The 18806-nt window shown below is 34.2% G+C and overlaps 2 protein-coding genes across 2 annotated transcripts; both read left to right on the forward strand.

Moving 5' to 3' along the window:
• Window positions 1-5896: 5896 nt before the first annotated feature.
• Window positions 5897-6605, forward strand: LOC132804015 (uncharacterized protein At4g02000-like). The gene is made up of 2 exons (XM_060817895.1): window positions 5897-6004; window positions 6141-6605. The coding sequence occupies exons 1-2, from the start codon at window positions 5897-5899 to the stop codon at window positions 6603-6605; spliced, it is 573 nt and encodes a 190-aa protein (XP_060673878.1).
• A 6955-nt stretch (window positions 6606-13560) lies between these two features.
• LOC132804016 (uncharacterized) lies at window positions 13561-13875 on the forward strand. The gene has a single exon (XM_060817896.1). The coding sequence runs from the start codon at window positions 13561-13563 to the stop codon at window positions 13873-13875; it is 315 nt and encodes a 104-aa protein (XP_060673879.1).
• The last annotated feature ends 4931 nt before the right edge of the window (window positions 13876-18806 follow it).

The raw sequence follows: 18806 nt of genomic DNA on the forward strand, positions 1-18806 counted from the left end.
GTTCACACCTAAAATAGTTTCACTTCCCGCCAACTTCATTATGTGACCGTTGCCTGGCGGCTCTCTCTCTCTCTCTCTCTCTCTCTCTCTCTCTCTCTCTCTCTCTCCGGTTCTTGAAGCTTCAGCATTTCTCCAAATCATCCAAAATTCCACGCCATACGTCTCTTTACACATAGATATATAATCTCATATTCTCTGTACTCGTAATTACACTTTAATATTCTAAATTTTTAGATTTTATTTATGACTTGGACCCTCAATTTTCATAAAGTCACTGTTTAGCCTTTAATTTCCATTTGTGATGTATCAATCCAATTACCAATATGACAAAACAAATTGGTAATAGTTTCAAACATATAATTATTTTCTTCTTCTTCATCAACATTCTAATTTCTTCCTTTACATATCACTATTATAAGTTTTTGAACTGAATCATTATCTATTATTTATTTGATTAGAAATTGAATTAACATGTAACAAATTAAAAAATTAAAATTTAATTTGTAAAATTTTATAAATTAAAAATATTATAATACAATTAATCTTAAAAAAGAGGAGGAATAACAAACTGTTAAATTTATGACAAGGGTTTTCAAAAATATAGTTTTTTTAAAATATATTTACCTTAGATTTTCAGCTTTGTTTTAGTGAATAAATTTTTCATAAATATAGTCTTTTTAAAATATATTTACCTTAGATTTTCAGCTTTGTTTTAGTGATTAAATTGCCGGTGTAATAAAGATTTTATTTTTGCAACGAAGAGAGTCAAAGTCAATTACATGGTGCTCACTGTTTCTTTTCTTTTCTTTTTTCTCTTTTTTTTAAAAAATATATATATATATATATTGTCTTGCACTTTTTTGTCCCTTGAGGAGGTGTTCATTATTGCGCCTTTTTTTTTTTTTTTCTTTTTTTTGGTGGGGTGGTGGGGGGTCGAAGGCGTTCATTATTGCTTACTTTTGATTTTTACTGCAAAATCAATTAAGAATATTGAGGGGTTCAAAACTTGTGAGGATTTCCAAACTGGAATATCTCTCTTATAAGGTTTCGCTGATGCAGAATCGTAGAAGTGGAAAAATGGCAAACAATGATAAATTGCATAGACTAGATCATATTATATCCATAATAACAAATAAAAAATAAAATAAAAAAGTAATAGACCATATATATTTTAATTCTTTATGAAATTTAAACAATGATTTATAAAGATTTAAAGTCTTTCCAGATAGTCCAACTATAAAATTTACTTTTTTTCACAAAAGAAAACATGAATTTGAATCCTCATCTAGAAAAAAATTAATCGTTTAATAGAAAACCAAGGATGAAGATTAGATCATGCCTTGTTCATTGACATGCATTGTAAATAACTCTATGCAAACATAACTATTGAATTTTCACTTTTGTTTTTGCTTTCTCTTTTTTTTTTCTTTTTTTTTTATCTTTTTCCTTGCAATATTTGATTTTGTATTGAACATACTGTAAGGATCAAACAGCAGAGGTGTCAAACTCACATTGATTGGGGAATTTGGGTTTTCTTGGTCATGTCCTCCAAGTCCCACTGCCTTCCACATCATTCTGAGTAGGACAAAACACTTTCTCTTTATTTTAATGAAGTAATGGCGTCAGCTATCTGGTCCCACATTTCAAAAAAGAGAGTTCCAAAAGTGCTTGCTGAGCTCTTGGACCTTTTTAGAATGTCCAAACACACCCTAGTGGTAGCTCAAAACTCTTTCTGAATTCACATATATTTTGCACATGTAGTAGAAGTATGCTTCTGAGACCATTATCAGTGGGACCAACTACAAAACCATGTTTAGCGTATGACCTGTTTTGGTGGTTGATGACTTGATTGAACTCATTGCTTCTACATTAGTAAAAGGATAAAAAAGTTGGAATTAAAGTGTTGCTTTAGGGCTTCAGGGAATGTTTATTTACTCGTTTATGCAAATCAAAGAGATTAAAAGAAAGATTTTCCACCTAGATTGTGGGGTTGGTAGTAAAATTTACCAAATAAACTATGTGTTTTAATGTGTGGGAATAGGAATACTCTTTGCTTTTGACAAGTAGGATTAGCAAAACACCAAATTGGAACCAAAAATCAATGGGTTGCTCTTATGGGCTTTATGGAGCTTTTTTGGCTACTATTATAAGCATATCGGTTTGGTTATTAGTGCAAAATATGTCTTGTTTATAAAATTTGTCAAACATAGATAAATAGATTATCAACAAAGATGTTTGCTTTTCACACCTATAGGAATTGATAAAAAGAAATAAATATATTACAAATTTTATGCATTACTTTAGTGTGTTTGGTTATTATAGTATAGTAGTTTATATTCCAAATAGACTTCTGTTAAATATAGCAGATAATTATATTCTAACTGATAGATATATATAAACTCACTTGTTGCTCAGTTTAGTTAAATGGATAAATAGTGTGTTTGGTTGCAAGTAGTGCCTACCCTTATTTAGCAATCATTTCTACGAGTGTATGTGATAACTTTTACATCAATTCTACAACATATAGCCAAAGAAAAAACATAATTCTAAGAGTTGAATAAGACTAATATTTTGTCCTTATCAGTTGATTACTTAAGTATCTACCTTCATATATATATTAATTGGATTCTTTTGATTTTCCAAACGATGGCACTTCTTCAAATAATTAAAGTCTCCTCCAATACTCCATGAGCAAATAACTCCAAATCTTTTATCAACTTTATCTTATAGAATCAGTGTTTCTAATAAAGTTTAGGGAAAGCTTGAAAGAGAATGAACAAAAGAATGATTTCAGAGCCAATAATTTGAAGTTAAGTCAAGCTGATGAGGTGGTTTACAATTTGGGACAGCTTGAAATTAAGCGTGTGAAATGAAGTCAATGGAAAAGATGGTCATGGCCTTAATTTTGGATGAATAATACAAATGGAAGAAATAAGGAGGGGATTTTCTTTTATGGGGAATTGGAGAGAAAAAAAAAAAAAAAATTGGCAAATATAACCTTATCCTTGTCTTGTTTGTCTACTGCTTTCGGCCCCTTTGTCCCTTTGATGCCAGTTTAATGTGCACTTGCACTTATAAAATAAACAAAAATAGAGGATAAAAATTAAAAAAATAAAATAAAAGTCAAAACATGGTTGCATAATTCTTACAACTATATGGGGCTTTGGTCAACTCTAAATTTCACATGGCATTAAAGGATTAGTGTTTGAATTTTTCACCAAATCATTATTATTATTATTTTTTTTTTTGGTAATAATTTTTCATCAAATCTTGTGATATATATATATATATATATATAAGAGTTGAATTTGGTGTTTCCTTTGTTTTGCTCAGCTAAATTGATCATCGCGGTGGTTCTTATTCTTTAAATTTTACGTAAATACGTTCACTATACTGAGAAGGTTGTTTTCTTTAGAATATTCAATAATGTTTTTTTTTTTTTTTGATAAAATAGAATATTCAATAATGTTAGTATTATCTAGTACTCCTTCTTCTTGGTTTACAATTTTTTTCAGATTCATCCCCATTATTAAGAGGTCGGTATGGGGTCAAGTTTTTTTTAGTAAATTCTTTACCAACTGACCCCCCTTTAACAGTACATGAGATTGAGAGAGATGTGACAAGTTGCATTCCCAGATCAGTGGGTGATAAGGTGAATTATGGAAGATCTTGCTCTCTCTCTCTCTCTCTCTCTCTCTCTCTCTCTTTCACACACACACACACAAAAATAAACAAAAAAAAAAAAAGAAAAAAGGTGAAAGTTTTCTAGATTTTGGTTTCATTCTCCAACTTACAGCCCAAAGGGTAAGTTAAGTGAAATGAAAAGTTCTTTTTTTTCTTTCTTTTTTTTTTGGGTCATCTTGGCCGCATAAATTATGAAAATTTATGATTTGTAATAATTTAGTCAATTTACCTAAGTTGTGAGTTTGTATTATGTAATAATTTTGTCATTTAGAGAAAAAAAAATAAAAAATTAGGTCCCATAAGACAAAAAGACAAAAAGGGTTTGATTTTGCACCTACTATTCTCAATATTTTTCTATAAAAATTGTCCCACGATTATAACAATTGTCTCCCCTAATTACCATTATTTTATTAAAAAGATATGTATTAATAGACACGAATCATATGAAAACATATTGGGAGTTATCTATGAAACATGTCTCAGACATAATTACGTGAGCTTTGATTTGGTAATCTAATTGATTAACTAGTTGAATATGCTTTTTAGTGTTGATTGTGTATGATAACTTTGAACCAAGAAGGATTTTATATTGAAACGCATTGACGTTTTATTAGATTGGTAGATTATGCTAATATATATAAATTTTTAATAGTCAAAACACTTATTTGTATATGAACAAACATTGGTCCAAGATATAGGCAGTTTTGCCGTCTTCCTCTATAGTGGCTTGTTAAACACAAAACTAGCGTGTGTTCAAAAAACCATTTATTGTTTTCTCTTTCTTCCCCTCGTGTTTCACAATAATTTTGTCCTTATTGGTTTTACGTTTTCCTACTACTTTAGGCCATGAGCCTCCTGTCCTTAAAACAGAGAAATTACTGCTTCACCATTATAAGGTTTCTTTTAAAACAGTTTAAGATGATGGTAACATTTCAAGGGTGTCCAAATGTTGAGATATTTAATAAATGTTTTAAAAAATCATTTTAACGTTTAAATAGGTTCATCTAATATTACATAGTCAATAAGAAATTACGGAGAGTTAAGATATTGATTTATATCATTGGATATACCTATTTAATCACCGAGATATACTTGTTAGAGTATATTTTACATGCATAAGTATATAGAATCGGTCCCATTCCCTTTAATTTAACATACTTTTAGCTTTTTTTAAAATAATTCAAATGATAATGATTATCCATGATAATTTTAAGTCCTCGATTTAGATCTGGTTTTAAAATTTTTCTTCCTAATTTATATGTATGTCCAAAAATTATGCAAAAATAAATAAATAAATAGCTGCCTTAATGTTTATACCATTGCATTAGAAAAAAAAACTCTTTCATTGTAAAAGAATAACATTAGAATATTGAGAAATTACATTGAAAAGCCTTTTGTTTATCAAATTTTGCATATATATTTTCAATATTATGGATATCTATCCAAAAGTTTTATTACTTTTTTTCTTTTTTTTCCATTTCAATGTGTTGGTTCACCCAATTTTAGAATTTCCTTTGTTTTAAACTAAAGTGCATCAAAATGCATGTAAGGTCAATTGTACTTTAATTGATATCCATAAAAAAATTAAAAAAAAAAGGTGTACTTTAATTATACATATAAAAAAAGTGGAAAATGCATTTCAAAAATTCATGTACAAAATGAAGGAACTAAAAACTTAAATATCATTTTAATAAAAGAAAAAAAAAATCTATAATTTCTATAAATATATAAGCATGTGGTCATGACCCTCTAGTTGCAAAAACAAAGAAAATAGTGCTTTTACATGTCATCGTCCTTTCGAAAGAATTCAGATGATAGTAACATTTTAATAATGTCCATATGTTGAGATATTTAGCAAGAAGTTTTGAAAAATCATTCTAACTTTTAAATAGATACATTTAATTGTAGATAATCAATAAGTAATTATAGATAGTTGAGATAATAATTTATATATCACTGGATATAGCTATTCAATCATAGGAATGATATTTATTAAAAATATATATTTCATACATTAGTATATAGAACCAGTCCCGTAACCTTTTTGTTTGATTTCCAAATGTTTTGGTCATGCATGAGAGTAGAAAAATCTTCTCCCTTTAATTTAACATAATTGTAAGTCTCTCCTCTGCATGGAGAGTTTTTTTCTCATGATTTTCTACATGAGTATGTTATCCTTCTGTTCTCGGGAAGGAATTTCTTTTTCAAAAAAATGGAAGAAATGACAACTATATTTCAACATTTCTTATTCACATCAGATGAAAGTTCATCTTTAGATCTTCGTTCTCATCATCGTGACGAAGAGGCGAATATTCCACAAGTATGTCTACTAGTACAACTTTTGACTAACAGTAATTGTAATAAGCATGCTTTTATGGATACAATGACTTCATTATGTGGTTCACCATCTCCAATTCAAATTTTGACAATTATATGAAAATATTCTTGTAGCCCAGTTCCATAGAGTTAATGATAAAGAACGAGTTCTTAACAGGTCACCATGGCATTTTGATCATTCTTTAGTCCTGTTGGAAGAGATAACTGGTGCAATTATCCCATGTCAAGTCTCTATTACACATGCTACATTTTGGATTCAATTGCACAATCTTCCTCTTCAGTGTATGACCCAATCTGTAGGTCAAGCTATCAGTAATCAATTGGGTAATTTGGTGTCCATAGATTCAAATGAAGAGGGTCAACATTGGGGTCGATTTATGCGGATTAGAGTTAAAATTGACATCCGGAAACCATTGTGGAGAGGCATGAAAATTCTGCTTGATGATGTGGAAAGTTTCTGGGTAGATTTTCACTATGAGAAACTGACAGAGTTTTGTTTCAAATATGGTTTCTTGGGGCATTTGCAAAAGGATTGCCATGTTGTAGACTCTCATTCTAATCCTCAATATGGTGTTTGGCCGTAGGCAAATTCACTTGTGAATTCGTTGAAAGGTTTAAAACTTGGTGCTGATAATCGGCGACCTGGATCTGCGGAATCACAACCACACACTAGTGGTGGTCGGACAAGGAATTTGTAGAACGGGATTGAATCAAAGACAAAGAACAATGATGGGGAATTACAATTACACAAAGAAATGATTATGGAAATTGAATCTGATACTTTTTCTGTAAAGATGGCAGTTGAAAAACCTCCTATGCAACTGATGATGTTAACCATGAATGACCCTGATGATGATGTGGCAGCAACACCAACTAATAACAAATCTGATGTGGAAAAATTTTTGGACGAAGATGACATTGATTATCTTGCAAGTAGGGTTTCTAATATAATAAAACCGCTTACACGTGGAAGTGTTCGGGGATGAAGTTCAACTTTGAGATAATATCACCACAGCACACTTTTTACGGTAGAAAGCACATTGGTGTGAAATGGACTCGAGCTACAAAAAAAGGCTTATTGTGGCAAAAGAGATTGAAGAATTTAGTGGACTTCACAGTAGAAGATGTTGAATCTTCTTAAGTGGTGGGGCTTGCGGTGCAACCCCACCACGAGCCATGAAGGTTCTCAGTCAGAATGTCTGTGGGATCGGGAACCCACAAACGTTAAGAGCATTCCCTCAAGTGCTCAAAATGGAGAATCCCAACATTGTGTTTCTTATGGAGACATTGTAACACCCCATACCAAAAAATATACATGATTAAACAAATTTGACCAAATTGACTAAGTTTGGCCAAGTGAATAATATATGGGTTCAAGTTGACTTTTTCAATAGCCAATATTTTTAGTTTGACTGAGGTACCATTATATAGATCTCGTCGATACGAGTTCACAGACTGGCGGCATGCCAAATTCTGAGTTACGGATAAAAAGTTATGGTCCTGAGAAGTTTTAAACATAAAGTTTTATATCAGTGTCCAAACCAGTCCCCAATTTTTGTCTGTTAGTGATTTAGGCTCTATATAAGCCTCGGTAAGTGTGCCAAATAGGAAGAAAAGCCCAAAAATAACCATTTTCTCTTCAAAACCCGAGAAAAACACCCCAGACCCACGGGCCCGAACCGACCATTTTTACCTCCAACCGGGTTTACGCTGTTTGACCCATCTCCGGCCACCACCTTGCTACACGCGCCTGATAGAGAGAAACAGGGGATGGAGGCCAGCTCAGCTGCAAAATTTCAAGGCCACCTGTCGCCAGACGCGCCCAGATGGGGCCGGAGAAGCCCGACGGCTGGAAATTTTCACTCTCCTCTTTTCTTGTATTTTTCGACCAACCCAGCTCAACCCATACCTCTATCCCACCATTTTCAACCCCTCTGAGTCCATTTCCGTGGTTAGATTGCCCAAAACCCCCACCATTTGAGAGATCTCTCAAGTTCAAGTTCGGCCGAACTTTTACGTCAATTTTCCGGTCATTGGAGGAGTCACCAGACAAAGGTAAGACCACTGGTGAACTTCTTGTCTCTTGGGCTTTCCGTCAATATAAAGTTTGTGAATTTTGGAGATCGTTTGATAATTTTTCTATTTTTGGATCAATTAGTTAATTTTCGGATAAGTTAGGGACTGTGTTTGGACAAAATTGGTCAAATTAGTTAAAATTGGAGTTCAATTAGTGAAATTGGATATTATTAGAACCCTTTAGGTGGTTCAATTTTGAAATATTAGGTTTCGGGTGAAAATCCCCAATTTTGGGTACTAGGTCCTTAGGACACGCGGTATAATTGGACTGTTCGGTGTCCAGTTTATGCAATTTTGTAGTACTGTAAATTATTTTGAGACATTTGGATTATACAAGTGTCTCTGGTTTAGTTGTTTGGAGCCTGAGGAATATTTTATTATATTACAGGCATTCGAGTTGAGCATGGAGGCAATTCTGTAGAGGAGCAGGCATGAGCATCTACAGTACTGTGAGTGATTATATTATTTTTAAATGTTTTGGGCATATAGTATAATATATATATGTGGTTTAAATATTTTACGTATATATCATTTGATTGAAATGTTGTTTTATGCATATATAAATATTTGTTTTCACATATATGTGTTATCATTTTATGTGACTTTTTATAATATTTTAAGTGATTTTAAATTTTAATGGGTCCATAAATGGACTTGTGGTATTTAAATATCTTGGTAATTAAATTGAGATTTTAAATCATTTTGGAAACTATTTGGTTTGAGAAACCAGATTGAAAATCATATAATTTTAAGCACGATCAAATATTTTATAATTTTATGTGCTTAAAATTGATTTATAGTAAATAGATTTCACTGTGGTATTTATGGTTTTCGTATGAAATGATGTTTTGAGATTTTGAAGTATTTAATTAAGCGGTGGAAGTTTAAATGTTAAATTATGATTTATGATACAGTATGCTTTGGAAAAGTATATTTATAATCTTACAAGATTCTTTCATGTATACTGTATTGGTTATTTTTAAATTGATGTACCATGTAATGCCAATACCTTGGATCGGTATTATATTATATTATATTACCGCGCGCTGGATTTACTACGGTGCCGTGAGGTTGGTTGCATCCAACGGTTATCTATTATTATCACGAACTGTGAGGTCGGGTTTATCCGACGGTTTATTATTATTACCACGGTGCCGTGAGGTTGGTATCATCTAACGGTTTATTATTGCGAAAGACCGTGAGGTTGGGTACGTCCCGACGGTTATTTATTATTTCCACGACACCGTTCAGTCGTGAGGTGGGTGTATCCCACGGTTTACAGATTGGTATATCGTATGGTACATTGTATATGTTTGTATATATTGTTGATTTACAAATATTGTGATGATCTCTGCATTTTCATATTTATTTGGTGGAATTATATTTATTATATTTTGTGCTCAAATATTTATATCATGATTTGAGACATTTTATAATATTTCAATGATCGTTCATTCATACTTTTGAGCATCGATTTTTATGATATTAATTGAGGTGCAAGTTTGGGTTTTGTGAAATAATTTTTAAACGGGGAACTTTTCAAAAGAGTGGAACGAGAGGTCTTGAGAGGAAGATTTTTCAGAAGTAAATCATTATTTTTCTATTATACTACACCACTCACTGAGATTTTTTTATCTCACGTTTTATTGTTTTAAATTTGTTCCCCTAGGCCCAGGCAGCTAGGAGCAGTCTACCTCGCGCATAGCTTATCTCTTGTTTCCTTCCACTGCAACAGCCGTATTTATCCTTTCTTCACCTATTGTTATCTTTTGGACTTATGTATTATTTATTTGTACTCATAGACTTTGCTGACACTCTTAGAATGCTCTGATTTTAATTATGGGACTCAGTAGAGACCATGGTACTCATGTGTGTAGTTATGGTCTGTAGTACAGTAGGCCGGTTATGGACCTATTTATATATATATATATATATATATATATATATTGAGGTATTAATTTTAATGCTGGCGTTTGATTATCTACGTTTTAAGGTGAGGTTCCATTGGATATTTTCTAGGGATTGTCCAGTGAGACTTCACTAGGCAAGACCACCGGGAGGTCCTGGGAGAGTTCCCGGGACGGGTCCTGTCAGCTTGGTATCAGAGCTTTAGGTTCTAAATTCCTCGGGGTTGCGCATTGCTGTGCAACTCATCTTGTGTTTTGCATACTTTCCTAACCTATTTCTTGACATTGATTTCATTTCTTTTATTCGTGGAAATAGTTCCATTTTTTTTTTCCTTATGGCGTACAGAGGTAGACGTAGGTCTTAGCAGGCTTCAACTGAAAGTACGAATGCACCCACTTATGAGGAGCATCTTGTCGAGCGCCTGGCTTGATCACTCGAGAGGAGTGGGTTTATTAGGTATTCTGTTAAGTAGGCTTGTAGACTTGGAGCAGTTGGTTGTGATGGCTCCATAGATCCTATGCAATGTCCGGATGAGGACAAGGTCACATTAGTTAGCTTTACGCTAGAAGGAAACTTGAGGAAGTGGTGGACGTATGAAAGGACTAGGAGACATCACCCTTGAACATAGTTTAAGACTACATTTCACATTGAGCTTTGTTCTCCAACCTTTATTAAGATTAAGAGGTTAAAGTTGAGACACCACTCACGGTTCAAGACAATGGACAGTGAACAACGATAGCAGTTTTTTTTATTATTATTTTTTTTTAGAGATCTGTAGTCCGAGGTAGCTTATGTGGCAGGTTTTATGATGGGTAGTGCCAATGGGATGGATCATGCTTTCATTACAAGCAGTCGGAACACTTTAAAAATGATTAACCTTATCGAAAATATGGTCATGCTAGAGCTTTATGATCGGGTGCACAATTTCAGCTAATTTATGTATACAAAGTATATGATACATAAGTAGGCCAGACTCCAAGAGATTCTACCAACGCTAGACAACGGTCTTCATCCACAGCCAAAGGCAGAGGTCAAAAGGGATGACAACTTACCAGAGGTAAGGTACATGCTATGATCAATTAGGAGAATCACTCTGATGTTGTGACAGATACATTATCTATGCTTGGTAGTGACGGACATATTTTATTGGCTCAAGGACCACACACTCTTTTGTTTTACGTGAATATGTTACACTAGTCGAGATGGCTCAAGTTTGTTAGGGGTGTTACCTGAAAGGTTCCACATCCATAGGAGGATTCTTTTAACCTCGTCCGGTGTTTAAGAGTAGTTATCTTCGTTGCATGGAAATTAAGGTTCTTAATATTATAATCTAGTATAGGTAAAGTTTGTTTATGCATTTTGGTGATCTTGTGTAGGACAATTTGCTGAGAATTAAGTGGTAAATTTCATAAGTTGGTTTTGTAGCATCTGCTTTTGGATGATGATTTTAGATCTTGGTTTTGATATTTTGTTTTCTTGAAGATTGAAGGTTTTATATCGATGATGTTTTATGGATCTAAGGTGGTTGATATTCTTGATGATAACTTAATCTCCTAAGGAATATGATTTTGGGGGCATAACTAGAATATAAGCAAGTAATGAATGTTTCTTATGATTTGAGAATCTAGTAACTAGTTATAGTATTTGGTTGTGATATTGGAATTAAGATTTAAATTTCCTTATTGCTCGAGGTATATATTCTTATAGTTTGTTTGAGAATTGGAAGAATTTGAGGTATCTTCAAGAATGATATTTGAGACGATGAAAGGACTCAGACTTGATCTTTTGGCTTCATATTTCTTGGTGTTGACAATCTTGAGGATTTCTTTTAGGCTTTATAAGCAGTCTAAAGCTCTCCATTGGAATAAATATAAGGAACCTTGTTTTTGACTTTGATGAATTTGGTTAAAAGAAAGATGTTTGTCAAGGTTAAGAAAATTGGATAATCAATGAGGAACATGGATCTTATAATTGCAAGTACTAGGAGTGTAATCGGGGGCAAAGAGAATAATTTACATTTTAACTTTGTGACACTAGTATTTGGTTTGAGGAAATTAGATTTAAGTTCTAAGCCTTCTTTTTGAATTGATGGATGGATTTTCTTTTAGAAAGTTATGAGTTGATACTTATGCTTCTAGACAGTTGAAGAAGCACGAGCTGAATTATCCGACTCATGAGTTAAAGCTTGCTATAATGATCTTTATATTGAAAGCTTGGAGGCACTACTTGTATAGAGTTGCTTGTCGGACCCTTACTGATCATAGAAGCACTAAGTATTTGTTTACTCAGAAGGAGTTGAACTTAAGGCAAAGGAGATGGATAGATTGCTCAAAGAATATGATTGCACTATTTCTTTAATGTTTGAGTTGCACAGTTGGGTGTTAATTTGTGCATGCATACTTCATGAGGACTTTTTACTAGCTTTTGACTACGACCAATACTTATGGATTGTGTTTTTGAGATCCAATTTGAAGTCCCTTACTTAATGAGTATAAAAAGAAAAGCTAAACAAGAGGGAAGTCAGATTTCACTATCAGAGGCAATAGAGCATTGGTGATTGGTTCTAGGCTTTGTGTTCCCACAAATGAAGAGCTGAAAAGGCAAGTACTAGATGAAGCGCATAGTTCTGCATATGCCATGCACCCCGGTAGCATCAAAATGAACCATACCTTTAAAAAGCATTATTGGTGGGCAAGGATGAAAAGAGAAGTTGATGATTATGTATCCAAGTGTTTCATTTGCCAATAAGTGAAAGTAGAGAGATAAAAGCCTTTTGGACTTCTACAGTCCTTACCCATCCCAGAATGGAAATGGGAGCCTATCACGATGGATTTTGTATTCAAGCTTCCCCCCACGGTGCTGAGGCATGACGATATTTGGGTGATCGTCGATCGACTCACTAAGTTTGCATATTTCCTACCCATTCGTGAGAAGTTTTCTCCTTAGAAGTTAGCGGAACTCTTTATGAATCATATAGTGAGCTTGCATGGAGTGCCAATATCGATTATATCTGACAGAGATCCACAGTTCACGTCAAGATTTTGGCAAAGATTAATGAATGAACTTGGTGTCAAGTTGAATTTGAGTACCGCTTTTCACCCTCAGACCGATGGACAATCTGAGAGGACTATTTAGACCTTAGAGGACATGTTGAGGTCATGTGTGCTACAATTCAAGGGGAATTGGAACGAGTATCTACCTTTAGCAGAGTTCACCTACAACAATAGCTATCACTCGAGCATTGAGATGTCACCTTATGAAGCATTGTATGGGAGACAATGTCGAACTCCATTATGTTGGAATGAGACAGGTGAAAGGAAACTTCTAGGCCCTGAGATTGTACAGGCGACAGTGGACAAGGTCAATATTATACGGGCCAAGTTGAAAGCAGCACAAGACAGGCAAAAGAGCTATGCGGACATGCGTAGGAAGGATCTCGAGTTCGAGATTGGCGATCGAGTATTCTTGAAGCTCACTCTTTGGAAAGGTGTAGTACATTTTGGAAAATGAGGGAAGCTAAGTCCTCGCTACATTGGACCGTATGAGATAGTAGAGATGATAGGTCCAGTGGCTTACAGGATTGACTTGCCGGAGGAGCTTTCTCGAGTCCATGATGTTTTTCACATTTCCATGCTCTGCAAGTATATCTCAGACCCATCACATGTGTTGGAGACACCGGAGATTGAATTGAGGGATGACTTGTCTTATGAGGAGCAGCCAGTGCAGATTTTAGGAAGGGAAGAGAAAAGGCTTCGCAACAAGACTCTAGCTTTGGTGAAGGTTCTTTGGAGAAACCACCTTGTTGAGGAGGCGACTTGGGAGCGAGATGATCAAATGCGGAGTCAGTATCCTTACCTCTTCCAAAACTAAGGTACGAATTTCGAGGATGAAATTTCTTTAAAGGGGGTAGGTTGTAACACCCCGTACCAAAAAATATACATGATTAAACAAGTTTGACCAAATTGACTAAGTTTGACCAAGTTTAACCAAGTGAATAATATATGGGTTCAAGTTGACTTTTTCAATAGCCAATATTTTTGGTTTGAATGAGGTACCATTGTATAGATCTCGTCGATACGAGTTTACAGACTGGCGCCAAGCCAAATTTCGAGTTACGGATAAAAAGTTATGGTCCTGAGAAATTTCAAACATAAGTTTTATATCAGTGTCCAAACCAGTCCCCAATTTTTTTTCTGTTAGTGATTTAGGCTCCATATAAACCTCGATAAATGTGCCAAACAGGAAGAAAAGCCCAAAAATACCCATTTTCTCTCCAAAACCTGAGAAAAACACCCCAAAACCCACGGGCCCGAACCGACCGTTTTTACCTCCAACTGGGTTTACGCTGTTTGACCCATCTTTGGCCACCACCTTGCTACACGCGCCTGCTAGAGAGGAACGGGGGACAGAGGTGAGCTCGGCCGCAAAATTTCACGGCCACCGGTCACCGGATGCGCCCAGATGGGGCCGGAGAAGCCTGACGGCTGGAAATTTTTTCTCTCCTCTTTTCTTGTGTTTTTCGATTAACCCAGCTCGACCCATACCTCTATCCCACCATTTTCAACCCCTCTGAGTCCATTTCCGTGGTTAGATTGCCCAAAACCCCCACCATTTGAGAGATCTCTCAAGTTCAAGTTCGACCGAACCTTTACGTTAATTTTCCAGTCACCGGAGGAGTCACCGACCAAGGTAAGACCACTGGTGAACTTCTTGTCTCTTGGGCTTTCCGCGAATATAAAGTTTGTGAATTTTGGAGATCATTTGATAATTTTTCCATTTTTGGATCAATTAGTTAATTTTCAGATAAGTTAGGGACTGTGTTTGGACAAAATTGGTCAAATTAGTTAAAATTGGAGTTGATTTAGTGAAATTGGATATTATTAGAACCCATTAGGTGGTTCAATTTTGAAATATTAGGCTTCGGGTGAAAATCCCCAATTTTGGGTACCAGGTGCTAAGGACACGCGGTATAATTGGACTGTCTGGTGTCTAGTTTATGCAATTTTGTAGTACTGTAAATTATTTTGAGACATTTGAATTATACAAATGTCTCTGGTTTAGTTTTTTGGAGCCTGAGGAATATTTTATTATATTACAGGCATTCGAGTTGAGCATGGAGGCAATTCTGTAGAGGAGCAGGCATGAGCATCTACAGTACTGTGAGTGATTATATTATTTTTAAATGTTTTGGGCATATAGTATAATATATATATGTGGTTTAAATATTTTACGTATATATCATTTGATTGAAATGTTGTTTTATGCATATATAAATATTTGTTTTCACATATATGTGTTATCATTTTATGTGACTTTTTATAATATTTTAAGTGATTTTAAATTTTAATGGGTCCATAAATGGACTTGTGGTATTTAAATATCTTGGTAATTAAATTGAGATTTTAAATCATTTTGGAAACTATTTGGTTTGAGAAACCAGATTGAAAATCATATAATTTTAAGCACGATCAAATATTTTATAATTTTATGTGCTTAAAATTGGTTTATAGTAAATAGATTTCACTGTGGTATTTATGGTTTTCGTATGAAATGATGTTTTGAGATTTTGAAGTATTTAATTAAGCGGTGGAAGTTTAAATGTTAAATTATGATTTATGATACAGTATGCTTTGGAAAAGTATATTTATAATCTTACAAGATTCTTTCATGTATACTGTATTGGTTATTTTTAAATTGATGTACCATGTAATGCCAATACCTTGGATCAGTATTATATTATATTATATTACCGCGCGCTGGATTTACTACGGTGCCGTGAGGTTGGTTACATCCAACGGTTATCTATTATTACCACGAACTGTGAGGTCGGGTTTATCCGACGGTTTATTATTATTACCACGGTGCCGTGAGGTTGGTATCATCTAACGGTTTATTATTGCGAAGGACCGTGAGGTTGGGTACATCCCGACGGTTATTTATTATTTCCACGACACCGTTCAGTCGTGAGGTGGGTGTATCCCACGGTTTACAGATTGGTACATCGTATGGTACATTGTATATGTTTGTATATATTGTTGATTTACAAATATTGTGATGATCTCTGCATTTTCATATTTATTTGGTGGAATTATATTTATTATATTTTGTGCTCAAATATTTATATCATGATTTGAGACATTTCATAATATTTCAATGATCGTTCATTCATACTTTTGAGCATCGATTTTTATGATATTAATTGGGGTACAAGTTTGAGTTTTGTGAAATGATTTTTAAACGGGGAACTTTTCAAAAGAGTGGAACGAGAGATCTTGAGAGGAAGATTTTTCAGAAGTAAATCATTATTTTTCTATTATACTACACCACTTACTGAGATTTTTTTATCTCACGTTTTATTGTTTTAAATTCGTTCCCCTAGGCCCAGGCAGCTAGGAGCAGTCTACCTCGCGCATAGCTTATCTCTTGTTTCCTTCCACTGCAGCAGCCGTATTTATCCTTTCTTCACCTATTGTTATCTTCTGGACTTATGTATTACTTATTTGTACTCATAGACTTTGCTAACACTCTTAGAATACTCTGATTTTAATTATGGGACTCAGTAGAGACCATGGTACTCATGTGTGTAGTTATGGCCTGTAGTACAATAGGCCGGTTATGGACCTATTTATATATATATATATTGAGGTATTAATTTTAATGCTGGCGTTTGATTATCTACGTTTTAAGGTGAGGTTCCATTGGATATTTTCTAGGGATTGTCCAGTGAGACTTCACTAGGCGGGACCACCCGGAAGGCCCTGGGAGGGTTTCCGGGGCGGGTCCTGTTGGACATGATAATTGATACGGCAATTAGAGAGATGTTTCGGGGTTGATCGGGTAGGAATTGGTGGTCTTGCTTTATTTTGGAGACGAGATTTGCAAGTCTAAGTTAAACCTTTCTTAGTAGGCCATATTAACTCTGAAGTTCTATACCCATCAAAAGGTTGGCTGCATTTAATGGTTTATGTGGTAACCCAGAAGGAAATCAAAGGCAACCATCCTTGGGAGCTTTTTTGTCGCTTGAAATCTGTAACATCATTGGCGTAGTTTGTTATTGGAGATTTCAATGAGTTTCTCAACTTGAGTGATAAATTGGGTGGTCTTACTAGTGCAGCATCCTAGATTAATGGTTTTTGTCATGTAATTGACGTCTGTCAATTACGTCTAATGACTTTCTCTGGATGCAAGTACACATGGTCTAATGGGCAAGATAGGGAGGCTAATTTGCAAGAGTTGCTTGACAAATCTTTTTGCTCAGTAGAAGGTCGACTCATGTTTTCTGCTATTCAAGTCCTCCATCTTATATCCTCCATGTCTAATAATTGTCCAACACTATTAGGACTAGATGGCTTTAGTGGAAGGAACATTCAGTTTGGGAAGAGGTTCCATTTTGAGGCTTTTGGACTAAGGAAATTGAGTGTGAACATATCATTAAAAATGTATGGAGTTCTGCGTGTGATGGGTTAATTCATTTGCAGCATGTTTCATCAAGATTGGTTACATGTGCGAATAAATTGGGGATTTGGAATAAGTATAATTTTAAACAAATTACTCATGAGTTAAATCATTGCCATTGTTCTTCAGAGTCCATAAAGTTGGCATCATTTTCAACAGAGAATTTTCATCGAGTAAGGGCAATTGAAAGACGAATTAATGGACTATTATATAAAGAAGAGATTAAATGGAAGCAACGATCTAGATTGTCATGGTTGAAGGAGGGTGATCAAAATACTCATTTTTTCCATAGCTATGCTTCTTCTAAGCAGAGGCGTAATGTCATCAAAGGTGTTATTAATAGTTATGGAATTTGGAATGATACTCTAATTTCTTTCCCTAAGGTTTTTCTTGATTGTTTTGATAATCTATTTTTTACTAGTGGATCTTTGATAGATAAAGATGTTTTATTTGGAGTTCAGAGGAGATGAATATTACCTTATGTCATCCATTTACTACAAATGAAGTGAAGGCTAGTTTGTTCCTAATGTATCCAACAAAGGCTCTAGGTTGTGACGGAATTGCTACTTTGATGTTTTGAATAACAATGGTGATGTAAGCATAGTGAATCATATTTTGATTGCTTTGATACCAAAAGTTAAGAAACTTATGCAGGTAATAGACTATAGACCAATAAGTTTATACACTGTTGTTTATAAAATTATTTGTAAGACAATAGTAAATAGACTTAAAGCTATTTTATCATCTATTATATCTCCAAAGCAAAGTGCTTTTGTGCCTGGTAGGCAGATAACAAAGAACATAATGGTTGCTTTGAGTTCTTACATATGATTGGTAAGCAAAAATCTTGTTCTGACCTTTTAATAACTATTAAGCTGGATATGAGTAAATCATATAATCGAGGTTGAATAGGATTTGCTAGTACCTGGATAAATTTAATTAAAAGGTGTGTTGCAATGGTTACCTACTCTATTTTGGTTAATGATTCTGCCACTAGTTTGATATGTCCATAAAAGGATTAAGACAAGAAAATCCGTTGTCTCTTTATATTTTTCTTCTATGTGCGAAAGGTTTATCTTGTCTTCTGAAGAAATTTCAATTCCTTAATCAGTTTAGGGGCTTGCAGGTAGCTCAATCCAGTCATCTAATATCCTACTTATTTTTCGCTGATGATACAATTTTATTCACTCACGCTTCAGAGAACATTTGTTAGATTATTTTCAAATTTTGAGGAAATATGAAGCAGCTTTTGATCAACGAATAAATATGTGGAAGACTGACATCACTTATAATCCAAATGCTTCACCAGAACTTCATGGCTATATAAATTCATTATTTCAATTTCA

The sequence above is a fragment of the Ziziphus jujuba genome, chromosome 6, assembly GCF_031755915.1.
Source record: "Ziziphus jujuba cultivar Dongzao chromosome 6, ASM3175591v1".
NCBI classification, from domain to species: Eukaryota; Viridiplantae; Streptophyta; class Magnoliopsida; order Rosales; family Rhamnaceae; genus Ziziphus; species Ziziphus jujuba.

Bases quoted from the DNA above. Each gene is read 5' to 3' on its own strand.
- LOC132804015 (XM_060817895.1), top strand. From the start codon at position 5,897: ATGGAAGAAATGACAACTATATTTCAACATTTCTTATTCACATCAGAT. The intron at 6,005-6,140 runs GTATGTCTACTA...CTTGTAGCCCAG, and splicing joins AAGAGGCGAATATTCCACAA to TTCCATAGAGTTAATGATAA.
- LOC132804016 (XM_060817896.1), top strand. From the start codon at position 13,561: ATGATAGGTCCAGTGGCTTACAGGATTGACTTGCCGGAGGAGCTTTCT.